Below are 23,655 nucleotides of genomic sequence, written 5' to 3' on the forward strand. Positions count from 1 at the left end.
CGGCGATGATCGTCGCGCTCCGACGCTTTTAGGAAACCCTGCTGGAATTCGCCGCCGCCGCCGATTGTTTGAATCGCACGGCGGAAGCGGTCATCTGGAGGCGGAAGTGAGCGCCGTCGCCATGGATACGACAAAGCGGGAAGGAGCCGCAGTGGACTTCTCAGCACCAAATACATTCGGATAGAAATAAACTTCAGTTTCTCGCTCTAACGTGATCAACGGCTAATCCGAGACATTTATAGTCGTTTTATAATTGGAACAGTAGGCACTCTTTAGCGCAGGGACGTTTTTATAAATGGCTAGCCTAGGTAAATCTACGGGAAAAGTCTCCAGGAAGGAGCTGAGGTCACGGACCCCCACAGGTAGGTGACAATGGGACACATCGGATGGAATGACCCCTTAGCAACAAAAGTCCAGAACCAGAAGAGTATGCATACTTTAAAAGAGCAACAAAGCCTTCAGGATGTGTACCCACAGGTGAAAAGATAAGTCAAATTTTCAGTTGTTTAGGTTTATTAGATACGGTAAAACATTACGGCATCTTAACACAACTAGGAATTGTGACACAACTAGGAATTTAAAAATGTGAAATTTACTGATGCATTAAATTGGTCATGAAGCTACAGGTATATCAGAGTGGTTGTTGGGAATATCAGTAGCTTGCTGTAAAATTTCTAATGTTTTACTGAAGGTGCCTTTTCAGTGAGCAGTGCTGAGAGCACTTTCTGAAGAGGAGACCTTTTATGGTGCTGGGGCAGTGGTGGTGAGGAAGCATGAGAGAACAGCAGCCTCTTTATTAGTGAAGTGAAGTGGGTCCGTATTGTATATACAACCCACAGCATACAGCAGCATGAAATAACATTCCCCAGGACCGCAGTGCAGCATATATACATGAAGTGCAGAGACTGTAAGCAAGACTAAAGCAATACATGGGGGAGAGGGGAAAAGGAGAACAATAGCTCATAAATATAAGTAATAGAGAATATACTTACACTAACACACAGGGGAGCTAGTTTTCCTAGGGGAGCTAGCTGGTTTTCCAATATAACAGATGTGGTGGCTTCTGTCGATATAGTAAATAGATGTAACAATATGGCAGATGGTACTCATGTGTCAGGCCCTGACAGCTTTGGGGAAGAACCTGGTGCAGAACCTGGTGCAGAACCTGGCAGAGGATGCTCGGCTGCTGCTGTACCTTCTGCCAGATGAGAGAGGGACAAAGAGAGATTTATTAATGACTACATTCAGCTCCTGAAGGCTGCAGCTGCAGGTCTGCCCAAATAACTGTCCTTAAAAAGGATCAACTGATTTAAATTAATAAAAGTAGAATTAAAAACTTTTCATCACTGCCTTTTCAGCAGCAGCTAAACCCCAGTCTTCCACCAGTTTGGGGATAGGGTGTTACTGTCACATCCTATGATAACGCTAACCCTACTCTGGGACATTTAGGGTGTTCCCGTGACATCCTGAGCTAAACCTAACCCTACTCTGGGATGTGGAGAGTGTTACTGTTGCATCCTGTGCTAACCTTAACCCTACTCTGGATAGTGTCAGGAGTTACTGTGACAGCCTTTGCTAATTCTAACCCCACTCTGGGACGTTCTGGGCGTTAACATGACATCCTGAACTAAGCCTTCTCTGGGAACTGTGGGATGTAAGAGTGAAATTCACCTCTTTATCAGAGAAAAAGGTATTTTGGGATTCTGTATTCTTGTGATGATCCATGAGGATTTGTTTTGTTGTGCTGAGAATGCCGGAAATGTTTCTAGCAGGGACTGCCTGCAATGAGCCCTTTGATGCCATATGCTGTCTGTCCTTCTAGAAACATCTAAATGTTTATTTCTGTTTTAGCTTCAGATTTTTCTGGGGGTTTATCTTGAAATGTGCTGGCCAGCTAGGTCCTGCTATTGCTATGAATCTTCTTTTTAACTTTTATGTGTATGTGTATTTTAAGGATGACTATTGCAGATGCTGGTGCAGACCCCTTGACTGTGTGGTATAGAGACAGCTCCGCTCCAGTCTCTGCTTAACAAAGGGCGCCACTGTGTTTGAGCCTCAGGTGTGCCAGCAAGATGGGAGACATTGGCAATAAGGACACTCTGACTTCACAGATTGTCGTGTTCTAACAGGGGAGTCCGCTAGATTTGGGCGTGGACCCGTCGTCCCCTCTTGTGTCATGGTGTCAGTAACTGCTGTTCCCCGCTCGCCCTGCGTGGACCCGTCGTCCCCTCTTGTGTCATGGTGTCAGTAACTGCTGTTCCCCGCTCGCTCTGCGTGGACCCGTCGTCCCCTCTTGTGTCATGGTGTCAGTAACTGCTGTTCCCCGCTCGCTCTGCGTGGACCCGTCGTCCCCTCTTGTGTAATGGTGTCAGTAACTGCTGTTCCGCGCTCGCTCTGCGTGGACCCGTCGTCCCCTCTTGTGTCATGGTGTCAGTAACTGCTGTTCCCCGCTCGCTCTGCGTGGACCCGTCGTCCCCTCTTGTGTCATGGTGTCAGTAACTGCTGTTCCCCGCTCGCCCTGCGTGGACCCGTCGTCCCCTCTTGTGTCATGGTGTCAGTAACTGCTGTTCCCCACTCGCCCTGCGTGGACCCGTCGTCCCCTCTTGTGAGATGGTGTCAGTAACTGCTGTTCCCCGCTCTTATTTAAAGGTGTTGCTTCTCTGGGATTCTCACACGAGAAGTCACAAGGGCTCTGGTTACAGCTGGCATCCCTCACTTGGGCTCCTCAGGAGTCTTACTGTGCACTGGCATCATTCTCTTAGACACCATTTTGTTACAGTCTGTTCTGTTTCTTACTGCAAGGAGAGAGAGAGAGAGAAAGATTCTTCAGCAGGTCAAGAGCCATTGAGCTGGCCCATAATTGTCACTGAGAGGTTGGCTACTTCTGGTAGGGGTATTTATTTTAGCTGGACTCACCATGTTTGCCTCATTATTGCTTTGTAATTGTTTAATGACCTGATGAAACTGCTCCTTTTGGTATGGCTACATTCTCTGTGGAAAATCAGCTTCAGGATCCCATAGGTGCTTTAAGGATCTATGGTGGCTGCTTCACACTGCTACCTGGGGCCCATCAAAGTCATTATGAGCGCTTCACACATAATAATAATAATAATAATAATAATAATAATAATAATAATAATAAGCAGCATATTATGCTCATCATGTCTTTTAGAGAAGCAGCAGCTGCAAGGTGGGGCACTGCTTTGCCATGTCTCGGAGGATCAAAGCCAGATCCCCAGCCTCACGGCAGAGGACGTTCAGGTTCTGGCCATCCGCCTGGAGGAGCTGCAGAAGGTGTGACAGGGCAGCTGGGGGCTCGTTCTCATTTGGGTGGAGCTGTGTCCCAAGTGGAGGTGCTTTGAACTCAATACAAGCTGCATTACACATCAGTAACATGGGGCAGGTTACCTTCTCAAGCACATGTCTGTCTTGTGTTCCACTTATCTGGTACAAGGACACGGATCATGTCCATACTGTGCATTCCTGTCTCTGCCTCTGTGTGTCTGTGTTCCCGTCTCTGCCCCTGTGTGTCTGTGTTCCCGTCTCTGCCCCTGTGTGTCTGTGTTCCTCACTGGGTCTCAGGCTGTCTGTATTCTATCTGTGTTTCTGTATGTCTGTGTTCCCCTCTGAGCCTCAGGGTTTCAATCCTCCCATTTGGGCCTCCAGGAGTCTGTGTTCTATCTGTGTTTCTGAATATCTGTGTTGCCATCTCTGCCTTTGTGTGTCTGTGTCCCTGAGTGCACAGCTGCTGCTTCCTCAGACCCCCAAAACGATCCCGAAAGCTTCCCTGATGACCCGGGTCCTGGTGAGGAGGCCCCGCCCCCCAGAGACAGGCAGACAGACGGTCCGGATCACTGTGGCCAGGCCTGTGCCACAGGGGAGCTCCATGCTGCCGCTGGACTCTACAGGTGCAACCAGGAAAAAACAACCAGTCAAGAGCTCTACATGTGCTGTTATTTTCAGGCCATCGCTGGTTGGAGCTGTGTGTGCTGTCAGTCATTGGCTTCACTGCTTCCCATTTCTTTAAATGCTGAGATTTGAGCTGTCTGGTCTATAGAGCAGATTATACGTAGAAAGTGAGCTTCATACTAAAGGCTCTTTTATCATGTACTGCACATCCTGTCATTTCCCTCAGTGCATACTTTGTGGATACAGATACCGGATGATTCTTGGTTTCACCATGTGCTGCTATTGCCTCTCTGTTTCTCTCATGTGTTATAACATCGCTGTGAGCCACAGAAGCTGGCGGTCCTCGTTTTGATACCCGAGGCATGGTCCTGCCACACAGCATCCTAGGAACCCTGGAGAACTTTAAACAGGATATGGAGGCCAGAGGAGAGCTGGAGGTAAATGAGCACATTGGTGTGCATGTTGATGGGCGTGGGGGGTTTCTGTGCTAGGTCTCAGGGGGTCCTGCTATGGGCAGAAGTACAGTGGGGGAGAGCAGGTTGTGGCCCCCAGGGGCCCCTGTGTGGAGGAGAGCAGCTCGCAGCCCCCAGGTGTCTCACAAGAGCTGCTATTTGATTGGACTACAGCGTTGACCCCCTGCTCAGCAGCTTTGTGTGTCCTGCGCCCTGCTCAGTCTTGCCTATATGTGGCTGCCTCACATACGCACTCCCCACATACATGGCCGCCCTTCAGGCATCCCTGACCCCCCTCATACATGCCCCCTTGCCCTCTGTCACAGATGTCCCCCTCTGCATCTCTCCTCACACATTCCTTGCATGCTGGGGGGTTGGGCAGCTGGTTGATCTTGGGTCCCTACAGGTTTATTTTGTCCCTGCTTGAGGTTTTGGTTCCTCTCCCTACCCCATTTTCATCTTTTTTATTGCTAATAGACCACCTTGCATTTCACTGCAGCTTGTAGTCTGACCGTATACCTTGCATGTGACAAATAAAACCCTTGAATCCTCTGTTGTCTCCTGGCATTCTTTTTCCCTTTTCCCTGTTTCATTCACCATTCTAAATTATATGATATAGTAATGATCACCACACACTCTTGTCAAATACCTTGAGGGGATTCTATTGTGAAGTGGTAAATGGCGCATATATTTATATAGTGCATCTTCTACTCCAACGAGCACTCAAAGCACTTTACAATTTAGCCTCACATTCACCATCCACACTCACATTCATACACCAGTGGTGGAGGCTGCCATGCAAGGCGCCAACCTGCACACTGGGAGCAATTTGGGGTTCAGTCTCTTGCTCAAGGACACTTTGATAGGGTCAGGAGGAACCGGGGCTCGGACCTGGAACCCTCCCGTTGCCGAACAGTAGCACTACCTCCTGTGCCAAAAAATCATCAAAATGACCTATACAGAATTTGAACTGAAATTTTCCTTGTTATAAGATTAAAGCGTCTGGTGAAGTAGTTTATGCTGATAGTAACTATTAATGAAAGTTGATTAATTCTCTTCATTTCAGCCTGCAAGGACATGTCAGCATTTTGCTGGTGTCCAGGGAGGTGAGCAGAGTGGTGAAGTTTGCCTGTCGCTTTACTCGTAGGTTAATCTGTCAGTTTATGCGTCACTTCATCTACCTGTTAATTGTTCTTACCGGGGCAGACCCCCCATGTAGTAGCCAGACAATGTTCAAATTAACAGGCGGTTTTGTTATTGCAATTCAGATTCTGGACAAAGTAGTGTGAGACATAACACAACATGTGCCGCCTGTCAAAGTGTGTGTTTTTTTCACCCCAAACCAGCTGGTGAAACGGGTGCCGGCCTCCTTAGGAGTACGCCCCCTGGTGAAAGTGGTGCAGAAAGGCAGCCCCGTTAAGCAGCACTGTCCCCTGGACCCACAGAGCCAAGCCCTGCATCACTGGGAGCATCACATGGTTGAGCGGCGGCGTCAACAAGACTTTCTCTCCCGTGAGGCTACTATCAATGGCACGCATTTTGGACACAGCAGAAAGGCAGTGAACATCAGAACATAAGTAAACTTATTGATAGTTTACTTTGGAAACTCCAAATAAAGGCAGTGAACATGAGGACAGTAACCCACACTGGATGTTGCCAGTTCATCAGCGCCATCCCCAGTGAACATGAGGGCAGTAACTCACACTGGATGTTGCCAGTCCATCAGCGCCATCCCCAGGCACTGGCAGTGCAGCTGCCAGGCTGCAGGCCACTTCGCTCATGTGTGCTGAGATTAGTTGGCTCAGAGTGCTGTTGACTGGACTGGTTCCCCTTAGGGTTCTGGTCACAGTTGTTGGACACTGTGATTTGTGTATCAACAGGACTGCTTCATAAACCAGTGCAGACGCTGTTGATGACCCAGTCTGACTGGTTGAGAGAGACCCAGGAGAGGCGGGAGCTGATCAGCCGTGGGCTGCCTGCCCTGTGCTCTGGCCAGGTGCCTGACTTACACTGTCCCCTGCTGAACTCGTCGCTGCCGCCTAGTGTAGAACTGCTTTCTCTCAATGTGTGTTGTCAAGGGTGTGCTGGCGACCCGGGTCCCCAGACGGATCGCTCTATGTCAGTCTCATATCACGTGTCAGTGTTTTGTGTCTGTCTTTAATGACTGTGCTATTTGGTGTCATCAGGGCTACCATGTGGGCAGTGGGTTCTGGAAGCTTCCTCAGAATATCGGTGATGAGTTTAGTGGTATTACCAGCACCCTGACCCGGAGGGAAAGGGGCTATCCAGAGCCCATCACTCGCATTGGCCAGCCACGGAGGATACGTTTGGAAACAGGTGCATTTCCACCTTAGATAGAGAATTGAAGAGTTGGAGATGGATTCACGTAACGTCCAGTATGTACTCTAGAGAGGAGCAGAGCAGGACTTCTACCTACCTACCTACCTAAGTGTGAGGTGCTCTTAGATGTTTTAACATTTTAGCTTACGTGTTCTCTCCATTCAGGCAACGCACTCCCAGAGGTCTCCCCTCCTGCCTGCCGGACCTGGGCCCACAGCCTGTACCTGCAGCACCGCTGGCAAGAGCTTGGGGAGCTTCTCATGGACCAGGGCTTCACACAGCCAGTGGGTTCCTGCCCCCGGTCACCATTGTGCTTTACCTATCCACTCTCTGCCACACTCACTTCCTGTATTCCGGTCTTGTTTAGTCTCATATTTGCTAGCCAAGGGTCCTGAAGGCCCAAGGAGGAGCATGCGTACCGTACATATCCCGATGCGTCCTGCCAGGCCCACGGGGGAGCATGCGTACCGTACATATCCCGATGCGTCCTGCCAGGCCCACGGGGGAGCATGCGTACCGTACATATCCCGATGCGTCCTGCCAGGCTCGAGGACCGAGGAGGATCATGTGTACCACATGCGCCCCCCGCGCATCCTGCCGGGCTTGAGCGGGAACATGTGAACTGTATGTGGCCCAGTAAGTCCTGCCAAGCCCAAGGGGGAGCATGTGTACTGTAAGCAGCCTGGCACTTGCTGTGCTTCCCCATAATTATTGGACCCCAGTGGGGGGGTCACATAACAAGACGGAGCTGGCATGCTAATTAGCTTGGGCTAATTACTGCTAATTGTTGGCACTCATGAGCACCTTTTCTAAATGAACGGTCTTTTGGGATAATTAGCTCCCTCATTTGTGTGCGCAGCAGTCACACAGAGTGACTATACACAGAAATAAATACAGATCAGCATACATGCAGAAAGCACTTGGTATCCAAGTGTGAACCCCTTGTGATTATTCATAGCTTTGTGATAAAATAACAGGTTTTTATCGCTTTGTGGAGACATTTGGTCCCCACAATGTAAAAAATATATGACCACACACACACACACACAAGCATAAACACTACATAATGGTGTGAGCAGGCTGCCTCCATGTCTGGGAACACGACGTTCTCCAAGGAACACCTGGCTCAGTGTGCTCCAGCGCTCCGGACTGCCACCATTTATTGAGAGTGTGCAAGTCAAAATTCCACCTGGTTGTATATGTGCGTTATAATCATCAGAATGTTTCTTTTTGCTGAATTGGTCTCTCCCTATCTGCACACGTGAGTATATATGTATACACACACTGATGATAATATGTGCAAAACAATCCCTTTAGCTGAAGTATTAGCATGTCCCAAGAATTCAGATTCCTTTCACATTTGCACATTTAACATTGATTTGGATCAAATGTCACAATCTCATCATTTAATACCTAAATATTAGTAATACGTGATATTTGTTTACGTAGCTGCATATTATATTTTTTTATATTAAAGTCTTGACTTGGGTACGTCATGAATCTGTCTTGGTAGCCTCACTCATGTGTTAGCTGTCTTTGTGACTGTGGAATCCCTCGTTTCTAGAAGTAAACATTTCACGGATGTTATTTTAACATCTTTAATAACTGAATAGTCCAAAACGTAGTGCTCCTGTGCATACAATACTAACCTTGTACATACAGGGACAAAATTTAGATGGTTGTATATTTTATAAAAAAGTCTAGTTAGAAAATGACAAAGTATTTTGACATGCAAAATGTAGAGTACAGTTCTGTGTGTTTAGACATTGGTAATAAATAGGCTTTTTATGACTAGCAAACTGTTCTGGGTGGTGGTTAGGGGTCCCCATGTATTAGTCACATTGGTGGAGATCTGCTGCAACCCTCACAAATGTCGAGGTTACTGTAACAAATCTTGAATCACTTTTAATCTTTCCTCGATACACAAACTTGGGTATGCAAGTTAGGACAACTGTTCATCAGCATGCAAGATCATTGATTAATACCAAGTTGCACCAAAAAAAAGGGTGTGACCAACTGAGAAAGGTGGTAACGCTACTGCTACCACTGTGAAAGTGAGTCTGGAGGCCTGTGGCTCCTTCGTCTGGCCTTAGACAACCCTGCTGGGCACCTGTAATGGCAGCGTAATTAACCAGAGAGTGTGTGAAGGTGTCCGAGCACCCAGAGGGACACAGAGACAGAGGAAGGGGAAGCCCCAATGCCAGTCAGATTCTTTGGTGGGTAGACTCAGGGCTCAACTGTCTGAAATGCCCCAAGAGCCCAGGCAGGGCTGCGACAGGTGCCTGCTCTGTCGGCCACACCCTTTAGTGCGTGCCCTCGTCCCAAACGCATGGGCATGTCCACATGCTTATGTGCATATGTGTAACACCATGACAGTACAATGTAATCCGCTATCCCTGACTGTTTTACAGCTGAGAGATATACAGCAAAAGATAGGTCATCTGTGACTGTGACCCTGACTGGCATCCAGCACCGGTTTTTCTCTGGATGCTGTGGTTGGACATGCTCAAGCTGTAATTAACTGCTATTGCCTGAGAATGGTGTGTGGAGTAACCTCAGGCAGATGGAGTGTGTGTGTGTGAGTGAGTCCCTGTTGAGCTTTCTTAACTCTCTCCTCGCCTTCCTGCCCCCTCAAAGCTACATTGTCTTCATCACTCAGGCTGTGGGGCAGGAGTCTCCACACAGATCATTTAATCAGGCCGGTATTCTCAAGTCACTGTTAGTGATTTTGAGAACAGTGTTTCTTTAGCCTGTGAATAGGGGCTTGGTGTATTTCCAGTCACTTTAAAGTCCTTCTGCTTTGTGTGGTAGAATCCGTGCTCTGTGGTCAGCCATGTTCCCTGCACCCCTCCCTAATAGGATATGAAAAAGGTGCAGATAAAGCATCATTTCATCATTTCATTATGATTCCTGTCTTATGTAACAGTCCCCCTCTCTCATCCTCTGTCCCTCCACCTCCATCACTGCCCACAGGAGATAGATGGTCTGGAGGTAATCGGGAGAAATCAGGTGTTCTCTGCTGACACTGCAGAGTGCTGCTCCCTAAATGAAGGCAAGAGGGAGCAGGCAGAGGAGGAGAAAGAAACAGTGAAGAGGGAGAACAGTGCGGAGCTGAAGTAAGTGCATTTTCCCACTTGACAAAACTGGTGGCTGTGTGTTCTTCTGCTTGCCATGGATGGTCAGCACTGTAAGTGGGGTAGTAGCAGCTAAGCTTTAAAAACATTCCCAGTTAATAATCTAGTCCGCTGGGAGAGGAGACGGATGAAGCGTGCCTCCTCCTTTCTTGATATTTGTAAATCTTACTGATATATATGTTTTGATAACAATGGGCCTCATTCACCAATATTTTCTTAAGAATTCTCTGAAATTTGTTCCTACGTTGGATTCATAATGTGTTCTCAAGTAGCAGAATTGTTCGCGCCTTTGTTCTTAAGAATGGTGAATCCCACGTCTTCGTAACTGAAAGTGTGTGCCAATTTGTCCTATTTAGCATAGGGAAACGCCCTGCAATTTCCCATAATAGGGCACGAGACTGTAGGGCCGTGTGCAAGGAATGGCAAAGAGACGCGCAGGCTGTGAGCCCCTTGTCACTAAGAGGAAAAAAAACTTCAGTAATGCTTAAGTAGAAGTATTAATACAGTAAAATCCTGTTATAGTGGACTCGCTTATAACGGAATCTCATCTATAACGGATGAGGTCCGCTGGTCCCGGCCGTGCGCTTTTAAGAACATGCAGAGAAAGCATCGGATATAGCGGACTCACAAATAACGGAATTTCACTTATAACGGACAAACAGTTTAGTCCCCAGGGCTGCTTTTAGCTGTAGTTTTGTTCGGCTATGACAGACATGCAGCTCCGTCTACAAGGCGCTTGGCGTGCAGGTGATATCCAGCGCAGATATGGAGTCGGGATTATTAATAATAACGCATCTGGTCAGGTAAAGTTGGATTACTACATGTACAATATAATAATCTATACCTCAAGTGTGTCTGCTGGGGTGTGGCATGAGTAAATGGTGTCCTGTAGTTGTGTTCTGGGCATACAGAAACTCAGGATATAACGGACTGTTTTGCCAGGTCCCTTGAAGTCCGTTATAACTGGATCTTACTGTACAGGAGGTAAATGCAAATAGACACATGTTATTTAGTAGCGTAACCAGTGGATATATAATTAAGCCCCCAAGAAAGCTGATACATGGAGAGATATCACCTTCTCTGTGAACGCTGTGTGCCTAATAAATCTAAATGATCTTCAAACATGCGTTCCCTTCTCAGAGCACGATTGGCAAGCTCTTCAAGAAGTAACAGAAATGCCATTTTGATAGCAAGGCCAATGCGCAGAAACAGACCTATTTATAATCCTCATGATCGCCGTTACTACCATGAAAATAATTTTTACACTTTAAAATTATTTTTTATATTTTACTTTTATAAATGATTCATATACTATTATTTTATGAACTGTAGAATGAACAAAACTACTATAACCGATTATTTTGAACAAACTGTCATTACTCAAATGTGCGTACGAATGGTCTTGAGTGTGCGTAAATTCTGTTCTTAGCTAAGAACAAATTCAGATAAGAAAACATTGGTGAATGTCAGAATCTTCGTAAAAAAGTGTGTACGTGGGGTTTAAGAACAAATTTGTTCGTAAGAACGGTTGGTGAATGAGGCCCAATGAGCAAAAGAAGACACATCCGTTTGAGCTGCACATTTTGTCCGCTGCTCTCAGGAATCCCCCGGCACAAGATGATGACATCACTCCAGACACGGTGCTTGTTCCAGTACTGCACTTCTGCGGGCACCGTGCCTGCTGGACTGGCAGCTCACCCTCGCACCAGGTACGGCAATCTCCGTGATGCGCAGCCACACAGGGGCACCACCAGGTGCTTTTGCATCACTCTTCCTACAGGGGGCGGTGGGCGTCACTGGCCAGCTCAGCTTCGGAGCACCTATAGGGCAGAAGACCTCCTCCTACCTGGAGCTGCATAATGAGGGCAGTACAGCCATCTACTACTACTGGAGGCGCCAGGCCCTGCGGCACAGCTTCAGGGAGGCTGATGGACATGGCTACAGGGAGACTGGCGGGCATGGGCGTGGGCAGAGCTTCTACTTCAACAGCAACACGGGTAATGCACTGTTTACATGTAGCATGAAGGACACAGAGGGGGACACCTTTTGCAGACACACTATACAGATAGAGCTACAGGTCACACACAGAGTTATATACTTTACGCACATATTATAAACACAGCTACATGAAACTCACAGAATTGTAGATATTACACACGTACACTAAATACATAGAGCTACCGGTCACACAGTAATATGTGTTACCCACACTATATACACAAAGCTACAGGTTACATACAGACTTATGCACGTTACACAGACACAGTCACATCCGCCCAACACACACAATGTATACACAAAGCTACAGTTAACATACAGAGTTATACATGCAGACAGCGGACATGCTGCATACTGACAGATCATGGCCACACACAAAGTCACACGCCTTAAAGTCAGCATTGCTGTGTGTGACCTGCCGTGACCCCACGCCCTGCCCCCTGAGCCCAGGCATCATCCTGCCCGGCGAGATGCAACGGATCCTCTTCACTTTCAAGTCGACCACGGCCGGCATCTTCCATGAGGCGTGGTGCCTGAATACACACCCAGTTCTGCTCAGCGGGGCCTCGCTGCAAGTGACGCTGAGCGGGGTGGCCTTCCACCAGGATGAGAATGTGCAGCAGAGGGCCACTTTAGAGGTGTGTGTCTCTGTCTGTCTGTGTCTGTCTATGTGTGTGTGTCTGTCTGTGTGTGTGTGTCTCTGTCTGTGTCTGTCTGTGTGTGTGTCTCTGTCTGTCTGTGTCTGTCTATGTGTGTCTGTCTTTGTGTGTGTCTTTCTGTGTGTGTGTCTCTGTCTCTGTCTGTGCGTGTGTCTCTGTCTGTCTGTGTGTGTCTCTGTCTGTCTGTGTGTGTGTCTCTGTCTGTGTGTGTGTCTCTGTCTCTGTGTGTCTCTGCCTGTCTGTGTGTCTCTGTCTGTGTGTGTGAATATGTTTGTGTCAGTGCATTTCTGTGTGTCTGCCTGTCTTTATATGTGTCAGTACATTCGTATCTGTCTATGTGTGTGTTTGTTTGTGTCTACGTGTGTCTGCCTGCATCTGTGTGTTTGTGTCTATCTGTCCTTCTGTGTGCCTTTGTGCATATGTGTGTGTGTGTGTGTGTCTCTGTCTGTCTGTCTGTGTCTCCGTCTGTCTGTGTGTCTCTGCCTGTCTGTGTGTGTGTGTGTGTGTCTCTCTCTCTCTGTCTGTCTGTGTGTGTGAATCTGTTTGTGTCAGTGCATTTCTGTGTGTCTGCCTGTCTTTCTGTGTGTCAGTGCATTCGTATCTGTCTGTGTGTGTGTGTTTGTTTCTGTCTACGTGTGTCTGTCTGCGTCTGTGTGTTTGTGTCTATCTGTCCTTCTGTGTGCCTTTGTGCATGTGCATGTGCATGTGTGTGTGTGTCAGTGTGTGTGTTTTTTTGTAGGTCAGATATACATTACATTGTGGGTATATTTGGTCCCCGCAATGTGATAAAAAATCTGTTATTTTGACATTGTGAGGACCATTTTTTCAGTCCCCACAAGGGGAAATTTTATAAAAATCAGTAACTGCAATCAAAAAACTAAAAATGCCAAAAGTCTTGTATTTGCTTGGTTACTTATGGTTAAGGTTAGTGCTGGGTAAGAGATAAGGTTGTCATTATTGGTATTAGGGTTTTGCCCGTAGAAATGAATGGGAAGTCCCCACAAATATTTGAGTACAGGTCTGTGTGTGGGTGTGTGTGCGTGTATGTCTGCATGAGGCTAACCGGCCTGTGTGCATGTGTCACAGCGGGGGCTCCTGCAGAAGGAGGCGGCCTCGGTGTGCAGGCTACTACTGTCTGAGCTCCTGCAGGGGGCGCACTCCCCAGAGAGGCCCGACTCCCCTGCTGAGCACCACCTCACAGAGGAAGGCTGCTTCTGCAGGGCCAACCCTCAGGTACGTCATACCTGCGGCTCGACCCCTGGGCTCTCATCAGCGTCATACCTGCGGCTCGACCCCTGGGCTCTCATCAGCGTCATACCTGCGGCTCGACCCCTGGGCTCTCATCAGCGTCATACCTGCGGCTCGACCCCTGGGCTCTCATCAGCGTCATACCTGCGGCTCGACCCCTGGGCTCTCATCAGCGTCATACCTGCGGCTCGACCCCTGGGCTCTCATCAGCGTCATACCTGCGGCTCGACCCCTGGGCTCTCATCAGCGTCATACCTGCGGCTCGACCCCTGGGCTCTCATCAGCGTCATACCTGAGGCTCGACCCCTGGGCTCTCATCAGCGTCATACCTGCGGCTCGACCCCTGGGCTCTCATCAGCGTCATACCTGCGGCTCGACCCCTGGGCTCTCATCAGCGTCATACCTGCGGCTCGACCCCTGGGCTCTCATCAGCGTCATACCTGCGGCTCGACCCCTGGGCTCTCATCAGCGTCATACCTGAGGCTCGACCCCTGGGCTCTCATCAGCGTCATACCTGCGACTCGACCCCTGGGCTCTCATCAGCGTCATACCTGCGGCTCGACCCCTGGGCTCTCATCAGCGTCATACCTGCGGCTCGACCCCTGGGCTCTCATCAGCGTCATACCTGAGGCTCGACCCCTGGGCTCTCATCAGCGTCATACCTGCGGCTCGAGCCCTGGGCTCTCATCAGCGTCATACCTGCGGCTCGACCCCTGGGCTCTCATCAGCGTCATACCTGCGGCTCGACCCCTGGGCTCTCATCAGCGTCATACCTGTGGCTCGACCCCTGGGCTCTCATCAGCGCTCCAGCATTGTCTTTGTCTATCCCACACAAAGCATTGACCCATGCTTCTGAATGGATTAAGCTGTACTCCTATTCTAGCACCTTGCACTGGGGAGTGATTTTCCTTGCAAAATCCAACCCTAACCCTAACTCTGTCACGTGACCCCTGGCCATCATTCCAGCATCAGCTGCGTTAGGTCAGGCAGCGTCCCTCGTCCTGGGAGAGTCCACCCTCCTCCTTGTCACGTGACCCCTAGCCAGCAAAGTCAAAGTGAACTTTATTGTCATCTCAGCAATATACACGTATAGAGTGAGACGAGACAACGTGGCTCCAGTTCTTACAGAGGATAAAAAAAAAACATAGTGTAAACATATATTAAATAGACTGTAAATATGAGCCTTAAATTAAGTAAAGAATGTGCGATTCAGTTATAGGAGGTATTCAGAATGTGCAAATATTACAGTGGCAGACAAGTAGAAAATTTGTAATTCCATCATCCTGGGAGAGACCGCCCTCCTCCCTGTCATGTGACCCCTGGCCACCATTCCATCATCTTCTGCGTTAAATCTGGCATCGTCCCACACGCTGGGAGAGACCACAATCCTCCCTGTCGCTCGGCTCCTGGACACCATTCCATCATCTGGTGCGATAGGTCTAGCAGCGTCCCTCGTCCTGGGAGAGACTGCGCTCCTCACTGTCATGTGACCCCTGGCCACCATTCCATCATCTGCTGAGTTAGGTCTAGCAGCATCCCTCTTCTTGGGAGAGACCACCCTCCTCCCTGTCATGTGACCCCTTGCCAACATTCCAGCATCTGCTGCGTTAGGTCTAGCGACGTCCCTCATATTATCCCTTCTTGACCTATCAGCAGCATTTGACACGGTTAACCACAAGACTCTCCTGTCCATCCTTAGGAGTCTTGGCATTAGTGGTTTGCTTGGCAATGGCTTGCATCCTACCTCGAAGGCCGATCATACAGAGTGACATGGAAAGGACTCACATCTACCCCACATAGTCTCTTCACCGGTGTCCCTCAGGGCTCGGTTCTTGGCCCACTCCTGTTCTCCCTCTATACCAAATCTCGGTGAGGTCATATCCTCTCATGGCTTCTCTTACCACTGCTATGCAGATGACACTCAACTCATCCTCTCCTTCCGTCCTTCAGACACTCATGTCTCCACTAAGATATCTGCATGTCTAGCAGATATCTCATCTTGGATGACCGCTCACCAACTGAAACTCAACCCTAGTAAAACGGAACTGCTGTACATCCCCGCTGACTCATCCCCCCTCCTGGACCTTGCGATCTTCCACGACAACTCCATGATCCATCCTTCGGTTACTGCTCGCAACCTTGGGGTTACCATGGACAATCGTCTGTCCTTTTCCTCACATATCGCCAACGTTTCCCGCTCTTGTTGGTTTCTCCTGTTTAATATCAGCAGGATACGTCCATTTCTTTCCACACAGGCTACCCAGATACTCGTTCAGTCCCTCGTCATCTCCCGCCTTGACTACTGCAACTCGCTTCTAGCGGGTTTACCACTGAGCGTCATTCGTCCCCTCCAACTGATTCAGAATGAAGCTGCTCGACTTGTTTTCAACCTTCCCAAGTTCTCCCACACCACTCCTTTGCTGCGCTCCCTACACTGGCTTCCTGTGGCTGCCCGCATCAGATTCAAAACACTGATGCTCGCATACAAAGCCAAAAATGATCTGGCTCCATCCTACCTAAAAGACTTCATCACACCCCGCACTGCACCACGATCTCTCCGATCCTCCAGGACTGCTCGACTGGTACCACCACCCCTCAAGGCACAAGGAAGACACACCTCTCGGCTCTTCTCTGCTCTGGCACCAAGTTGGTGGAATGAACTCCCCCTAGATGTCCGAACAGGGGAGAGACCACCCTCCTCCCTGTCACGCCGCCCCTGGCCACCATTCCATCATCTGGTGCGTTAGGTCTAGCAGCGTCCCTCGTCCTGGGAGAGACTGCGCTCCTCACTGTCATGTGACCCCTTGCCAACATTCCATCATCTGCTAAGTTAGGTCTAGCAACGTCCCTTGTACTGGGAGAGACTGTGCTCCTCCCTATCACATGACCACTGGCCACCATTCCAGCATTTGCTGTGTTAAATCTGGCATCGTCCCACATGCTGGGAGAGACCACAATCCTCCCTGTCGCTCGACTCCTGGCCACCATTCCAGCACCTGTGAGACTAGCCTAATTGGACCCATTAGCGCTCTGATTGGATTCTTAGCTGTAATCTGGGGCACCACACAAGGAAGTTCCTAAGAGAGGTGCCCTGTCCCCTGTCACTCACATTTTCCACTGAAAATGTCCTAAAATAGAAAAGATGTACATGCCAGTCATGCACAACTCTGGCTTCACCATCTGCAATAAGGACACAGACACGACTGCACAGGCTGAGATACTGAATCTATAAGAATAAGATGAATCCATTCACATTCACCTCTCCCATGTACCCGCAGTTTTACAGATCGGGGATTTTTTTTTTTTACTGTATTATACATTTTATCTTCCCAGTGTAAAATTCCAGGGTCAGCCCAGCGATGTCACCATTGGCCCCCAGAGCAAGTCCCTTAATCCCCATTTACTCCAGGGACTGTTTGACCCTAGTTTTTCGGTTGTATGTCACTTTGGACAAAAGCATCTCCTAAATATACATATGTGATGTTCTATTAGAGCACAACAGGATCACTTATAAGACCCTATGGGATGGGAGTCCGGCTCAGGGCCAGGATCAGGGTCATTAATGTTTCAGTAACACCGAAGCCTACTATATTTTATGTATGTCAGCTAATGTACGCTGTGCAGCACTGCATTATCTATAGTTATTGTGCTAATTGCACACCTGGCTGCAGCAAAGCGCAGCCTAGGAAATGCTTGCTAAAACGGAATGAACTATGTGATTGACAGCTGTATTACCCGAAGGGGGCCGTGCAGGTGCACTGCATTATTTACAGGGCCATCTCCATGGTTACTGTGCTAACTGTGCACCGGGCTGCAGCTGTAGTAGACTGTGTGATCTGAAGCTGCATTACCAGCAGGGGGCTGTGCAAGCACACTGCAGTTTTTACAGGACTGTCCCCATAGTTACTGTGTTGACTGCACCTGGTTACAGCTGCAGCGAAATGCAGACTAATGAATGCTCACTGAAACGGAGTGGACTGTGTGATCTACAGCTGCATTACCAGCAGGGGGCCGTGCAGATGCTGAGGGAGCTGTGGGAGCAGGTGGCTCCTCGAGGGGGCGACCCCCACCACCACGCCCCGGCTTGGGACCTCTCTGTGCCCAGCCTCAGACAGGTAAATTTATGCCAATGCATGAAACTTTGATGCCACTATAACACCCTGTACCATCAAATACACTTAACTACTTCATATCTCATTGGAAATAGATGAAAGGACCTTTTTCAGCTGCCTTACTGATCAAATTTTCTATTTTTGTTGTCATTAACATTTCCAAGTGCACTTCAGGGCAGACATATTAATCCAGGTTGGACCATCAATCCAGTAAAAGCCCTCATGAGATATGTAACTGACAGCCTTGTTGTGCTTTGATTTGATTGAGTCTTCAGGAACACAAGATTCTTTTCATGAGTCCAGGATCAAAACTAAGGTGGCCATGAGTAAGCTGTAGCCACTCCAGATAGATGTTATACCCATGGCATGACCTCCATGAGGTTCCTCTTGTGTTTCTACGTCCTTCCCAGACCCTGCTGGCTATGCCAGAAGGAGAGAGGGAGGGCACAGTGCAGAGGCACAAGGAGAATGCCCTGGCCTGCTTCAACACCTTGGTACTGGAGCTCCAGCAGTTTCATGAGCGGCCCCAGGCCCTATCGCCATACACCATCGGGTGAGCTCAGAGAAGAATGTGGGGGCTATGTGAGAGGAGGCTGAGTAAGGGGCAGAGCTTTGAGTGACACCCCTGCCTTGCCCGGGGGACACAGCAGGCCGAGAGTCTTTCAGAGGAGTCTCACTGTCTGTGCATGTTCCCCCACGCTAATCAACCAAGCACAGAGCTGTAAATGTGGAGCTGTAATCCTGTAATCAAATCAGTGTGTGAGAGCCGATGTCGGGATCCGTGTGAGATTAGGGTGCGGGAGGCCATCCGCCGGGGGGGGGGGGGGGGGTGGTTCCGGTTGATGGGGCCCTTCGGCCCTGGACCCGCTTTCCTCAGTGGGGGGGTTGTGGGCGGGGCTGGCGCCCCCTTAGTCCCTCGTGGGCTTCCTCTCAGGTCGGGCAGGCGGTTGTATCAGGGACGCGTGGCCGTGGGCCCTTGTGCCATGGGGGCGGTGGGGTGGCCTCGGTTGCCTGTTTCCCCCTGCCTTCTCCTTGGGCCCAGGGGTGGGGGATCTGTAAGTGAGAGCCGATGTTGGGGATCCGCATGTGAGAGCCGATGTTGGGGATCCGCATGTGAGAACCGATGTTGTGGATCCGCGTGTGAGAGCCGATGTTGGGGATATGTTGGGGATCCGCGTGTGAGAGCCGATGTTGGGGATCCGCATGTGAGAGCCGATGTTGGGGATCCGCATGTGAGAGCCGATGTTGGGGATCCGCATGTGAGAGCCGATGTTGGGGATCCGCGTGTGAGAGCCAATGTTGGGGATCCGCATGTGAGAGCCGATGTTGTGGATCGGGGGGTGCGAGACCCGTCGTCAGGATCTGGACGCGAGAGCTGATGTGGTTTTAGCTGACACTGCTGCTGTTGCTGCAGGCTGCAGCTGTGGAGGGAGCTGTTAGACAAAATGGTGAGTGAAGCCTTGTGGCAGAGGCACCTGCTTAAACTTCCATACAGGGACGCCTGGGCAGACAGCAGGCTGGATCCCGCTGGTGAGTGTTACACAGTAAAACACATAGTTACACATTTGACTGTGAACATGTTACATGAACACCCTGCTTACACTCATACTGACATATACAAAACCATTCAGAGTCACACACTCATGTAAAAACACAGTAACAACATACCACTTAAGCTGAACTTGATTATGCCAGTATCAATAACTGCTTAAATATAATTTCCAATACCATTATATTTTCTGTGGCTTAGGCTTCAACGTAAAGAAGGAGGACAATTCAGAAAAGAAAGGAGGGATTTCAGTAGAAGAGGAGGAGAAAAAAGGAGCAATGAAGCAGCCAGGGAATGACAGGCCCACAGAGGTGATGATCAAACACATGCAATGACTGCATTAGTCCAACAGGGGGCAGCAAATACCTGTACAGTATGTGCTTGAACAGTACTCTCAGCCAGCTTTCTGTGTCATGATAGTCAGTGCTTATGTAAATGTAATATAACAGACTATCATTCAGGAGTTTTTTTTTACTTAAACAGAGAATTATAAAAATTTAAGAATTAAACGTATTGATGTGTAGAGTACTGCTCTGGCTGATGGTTTAAAACCCTCACTTTTTATTTGATGTTCATATAATAAAACCAAATGTTGCTCATTTTAGCAATTTTGGTAACAGGAGATTATGAATCATGGTGAGGAAATTTCTTCCAGTGAAGAGCTGTACAAACTAAATTGTTTAAACATCAGCAGACAAGCCAGTGCAGACAGACGTATCGCCAACATATGGACTGTGCTTCGAAGACTCTGTGACCTTGTGCCCACAGCAAAATGTTGCAGGTGGCATTCGAGCACGCTCTGTACCATGGCCCTTCCTCCTGTGGTGGTCATGTGATTGCTAACAAGTCCCCCCCCCCATGCCCAGGAGCAGCTCTCCAGTAAGAGGAAAGGCCGAGATGAGAAGCATCACAGGATGCTGGGTGAGGAGGTGCTGTCAGGAGGAAGAAGCTTGAAGTGTGACCTTGTGGAAAGCCAAGAGGAACTTCAGGAGCAGTACCGCCAAAAACTGTACCAGCAGGTGACAATTCGGCAGTGCACTGCATCACGATGTGCTGTACCACACTGTATTGAATCTCACTGCACCGGATTATACCACACCACACTGCACCAGACTGCTTCTCATTACATTGTACCGCATCGGACCGCACTGGACGATACTGCACTCTACCACTCCCCACTTCACTACAGTACATTACACCAAACTGCACCAGACCACACTATACTGGACTGGACAGCACCATACCACTCAGCATTGTACTTCACCACACTGGATTGCACTGCACTGCATTTCACTGCCCCGTACCACAACTCTCTGGACTGTACTGCACATGCTACCAAACACATGCAATCAGTACAAAATTGTAAGATAAGATATAACAGTCTTTCTAGTCACTAGACAGAGCAGTGAAATGTCATTTATCAGCACTGCAGCTAATAGTACAGCATGTACAGTATGATTAGGACAATAGATATAGAGACATACATGGATAGACATAGAAAAGCACAATAGACAAGAAGTGTGTGACCAAAAATATATGTACAGTGTCATAAATATATGTTCAGTAAGTACAACAGCTGACAATAAATAATAACAAATAAAACACTGTGGCTATAGAGAACAAATGCCTGGCATGCACATATGCAGGGGCTGCCCTGAAGCTACATCGTAGGGTGTGTCAGGCTGTTAATGACACTGGGATTTGCTGGGCAGTTAGCTTTTGTGGCGGAGCATAATGGCCTATGGGATAAAAACAGTCCCAGAATGCCCTGCTCGTGCACCGCCTGGCAGTAGGGTGCAGAGTGGCAGGTAGCTGTGCCGGGTGACCTGATACTGCTACACCTCACACAGTGTGCAGTATAGTGCGCAGCATAGTGCGCAGCATAGTGCAGTATTGAACATGAGACATTGAACATACTGAGAGTGAAAAACAGTGTCTGATTAATATATATATATATTTTTTTTATTTTGTAAGTTGAGTAGAAATAATTTATTCTCTCCTCACATATTTCATATTATTCTGTTTATTTTCAGGAAGTTTATTTTTAAAAAATCAAAATTGCGTTTCGAACGTTGTTGATTTAAAACTTTATAATGTTTATACCATACTGCTCTGTATTTGCTGCCCTTGTGGCCCTCCTGTCTCCTGTAACTGGTGCTGACTGGCCCTCCTGTCTCCTGTAACTGGTGCTGACTGGCCCTCCTGTCTCCTGTAACTGGTGCTGACTGGCCCTCCTGTCTCCTGTAACTGGTGCTGACTGGCCCTCCTGTCTCCTGTAACTGGTGCTGACTGGCCCTCCTGTCTCCTGTAACTGGTGCTGACTGGCCCTCCTGTCTCCTGTCCCTGATGCTGACTGGCCCTCCTGTCTCCTGTCCCTGATGCTGACTGGCCCTCCTGTTTCCTGTAACTGGTGCTGACTGGCCCTCCTGTCTCCTGTCCCTGATGCTGACTGGCCCTCCTGTCTCCTGTAACTGGTGCTGACTGGCCCTCCTGTCTCCTGTAACTGGTGCTGACTGGCCCTCCTGTCTCCTGTCCCTGATGCTGACTGGCCCTCCTGTCTCCTGTAACTGGTGCTGACTGGCCCTCCTGTCTCCTGTAACTGGTGCTGACTGGCCCTCCTGTCTCCTGTAACTGGTGCTGACTGGCCCTCCTGTCTCCTGTAACTGGTGCTGACTGGCCCTCCTGTCTCCTGTAACTGGTGCTGACTGGCCCTCCTGTCTCCTGTCCCTGATGCTGACTGGCCCTCCTGTCTCCTGTAACTGGTGCTGACTGGCCCTCCTGTCTCCTGTAACTGGTGCTGACTGGCCCTCCTGTCTCCTGTAACTGGTGCTGACTGGCCCTCCTGTCTCCTGTAACTGGTGCTGACTGGCCCTCCTGTCTCCTGTAACTGGTGCTGACTGGCCCTCCTGTCTCCTGTAACTGGTGCTGACTGGCCCTCCTGTCTCCTGTCCCTGATGCTGACTGGCCCTCCTGTCTCCTGTAACTGGTGCTGACTGGCCCTCCTGTCTCCTGTCCCTGATGCTGACTGGCCCTCCTGTCTCCTGTAACTGGTGCTGACTGGCCCTCCTGTCTCCTGTAACTGGTGCTGACTGGCCCTCCTGTCTCCTGTAACTGGTGCTGACTGGCCCTCCTGTCTCCTGTAACTGGTGCTGACTGGCCCTCCTGTCTCCTGTAACTGGTGCTGACTGGCCATCCTGTCTCCTGTAACTGGTGCTGACTGGCCCTCCTGTCTCCTGTAACTGGTGCTGACTGGCCCTCCTGTCTCCTGTAACTGGTGCTGACTGGCCCTCCTGTCTCCTGTAACTGGTGCTGACTGGCCATCCTGTCTCCGGTGCTGACTGGCCTTCCTGCCTCCTGTAACTGGTGCTGACTGGCCCTCCTGTCTCCTGTCCCTGATGCTGACTGGCCCTCCTGTCTCCTGTCCCTGATGCTGACTGGCCCTCCTGTCTCCTGTAACTGGTGCTGACTGGCCCTCCTGTCTCCTGTAACTGGTGCTGACTGGCCCTCCTGTCTCCTGTAACTGGTGCTGACTGGCCATCCTGTCTCCGGTGCTGACTGGCCTTCCTGATTTTGTTTTTGGTGTTGACTGGGCCTCCTGTCTCTTGTCTCCAGACCTACTCACTGTTGGAGGAGCTGGTGGACTCTCTGTGTGAGCTACTGGATGAAACACAAAGCTCCTGAGCACAATAAAGTCCTCCTAATAAATCAAGTGTGATTGTCTACAAATAAACATTTGGAATGAAAATACATTAATAATGTATGTGCAGACCAGTTCAATGTGTGCGCATGCGCACATACACACACACTCACACACTGCCAAGGATCTCCTAACCCAAACCCGTCATGTCACATTCCTGTTTAGAGGCAGCCAAGGATCCCCTAACCCAAATCCATCACGTCACATTCCTGTTTAGAGGCTGCCAAGGATCCCCTAACCCAAACCCATCACGTCACATTCCTGTTTAGAGGCTGCCAAGGATCCCCTAACCCAAACCCATCACGTCACATTCCTGTTTAGAGGCAACCAAGGATCCCCTAACCAAAACCCATCACGTCACATTCCTGTTTAGAGGCTGCCAAGGATCCCCTAACCCAAACCCATCACGTCACATTCCTGTTTAGAGACTTCCAAAGATCCCCTAACCTAAACCCATCACATCACATTCCTGTTTAGAGGCTGCCAAGGATCCCCTAACCCAAATCCATCACATCACATTCATGTTTAGAGGCAGCCAAGGATCCCCTAACCCAAAT

General features: G+C 49.3%; 1 protein-coding gene across 6 annotated transcripts; it reads left to right on the forward strand.

The window, feature by feature from the left end:
- Positions 1-42: 42 nt before the first annotated feature.
- mycbpap (mycbp associated protein) lies at positions 43-23,132 on the forward strand. Of its 6 annotated transcripts, none has more exons than XM_072711781.1 (19): positions 43-362; positions 3,173-3,294; positions 3,746-3,908; positions 4,240-4,346; positions 5,708-5,873; positions 6,242-6,357; positions 6,548-6,698; positions 6,867-6,985; positions 9,675-9,817; positions 11,436-11,544; positions 11,616-11,832; positions 12,284-12,471; positions 13,579-13,725; positions 17,583-17,855; positions 18,263-18,405; positions 19,267-19,382; positions 19,603-19,712; positions 20,268-20,420; positions 23,014-23,132. In XM_072711781.1, the coding sequence occupies exons 1-19, from the start codon at positions 296-298 to the stop codon at positions 23,080-23,082; spliced, it is 2,679 nt and encodes an 892-aa protein (XP_072567882.1). In that variant the 5' UTR covers positions 43-295; the 3' UTR covers positions 23,083-23,132. The 6 variants fall into 6 exon arrangements, 5 of the variants coding, with proteins under 5 accessions (XP_072567882.1, XP_072567883.1, XP_072567881.1 ...); XM_072711782.1 differs by having other exon boundaries at positions 3,761-3,908; XM_072711780.1 differs by lacking the exons at positions 43-362; positions 3,173-3,294 and having other exon boundaries at positions 3,310-3,908.
- The last annotated feature ends 523 nt before the right edge of the window (positions 23,133-23,655 follow it).

The sequence above is a fragment of the Paramormyrops kingsleyae genome, chromosome 5 (genome assembly GCF_048594095.1).
Source record: "Paramormyrops kingsleyae isolate MSU_618 chromosome 5, PKINGS_0.4, whole genome shotgun sequence".
NCBI classification, from domain to species: Eukaryota; Metazoa; Chordata; class Actinopteri; order Osteoglossiformes; family Mormyridae; genus Paramormyrops; species Paramormyrops kingsleyae.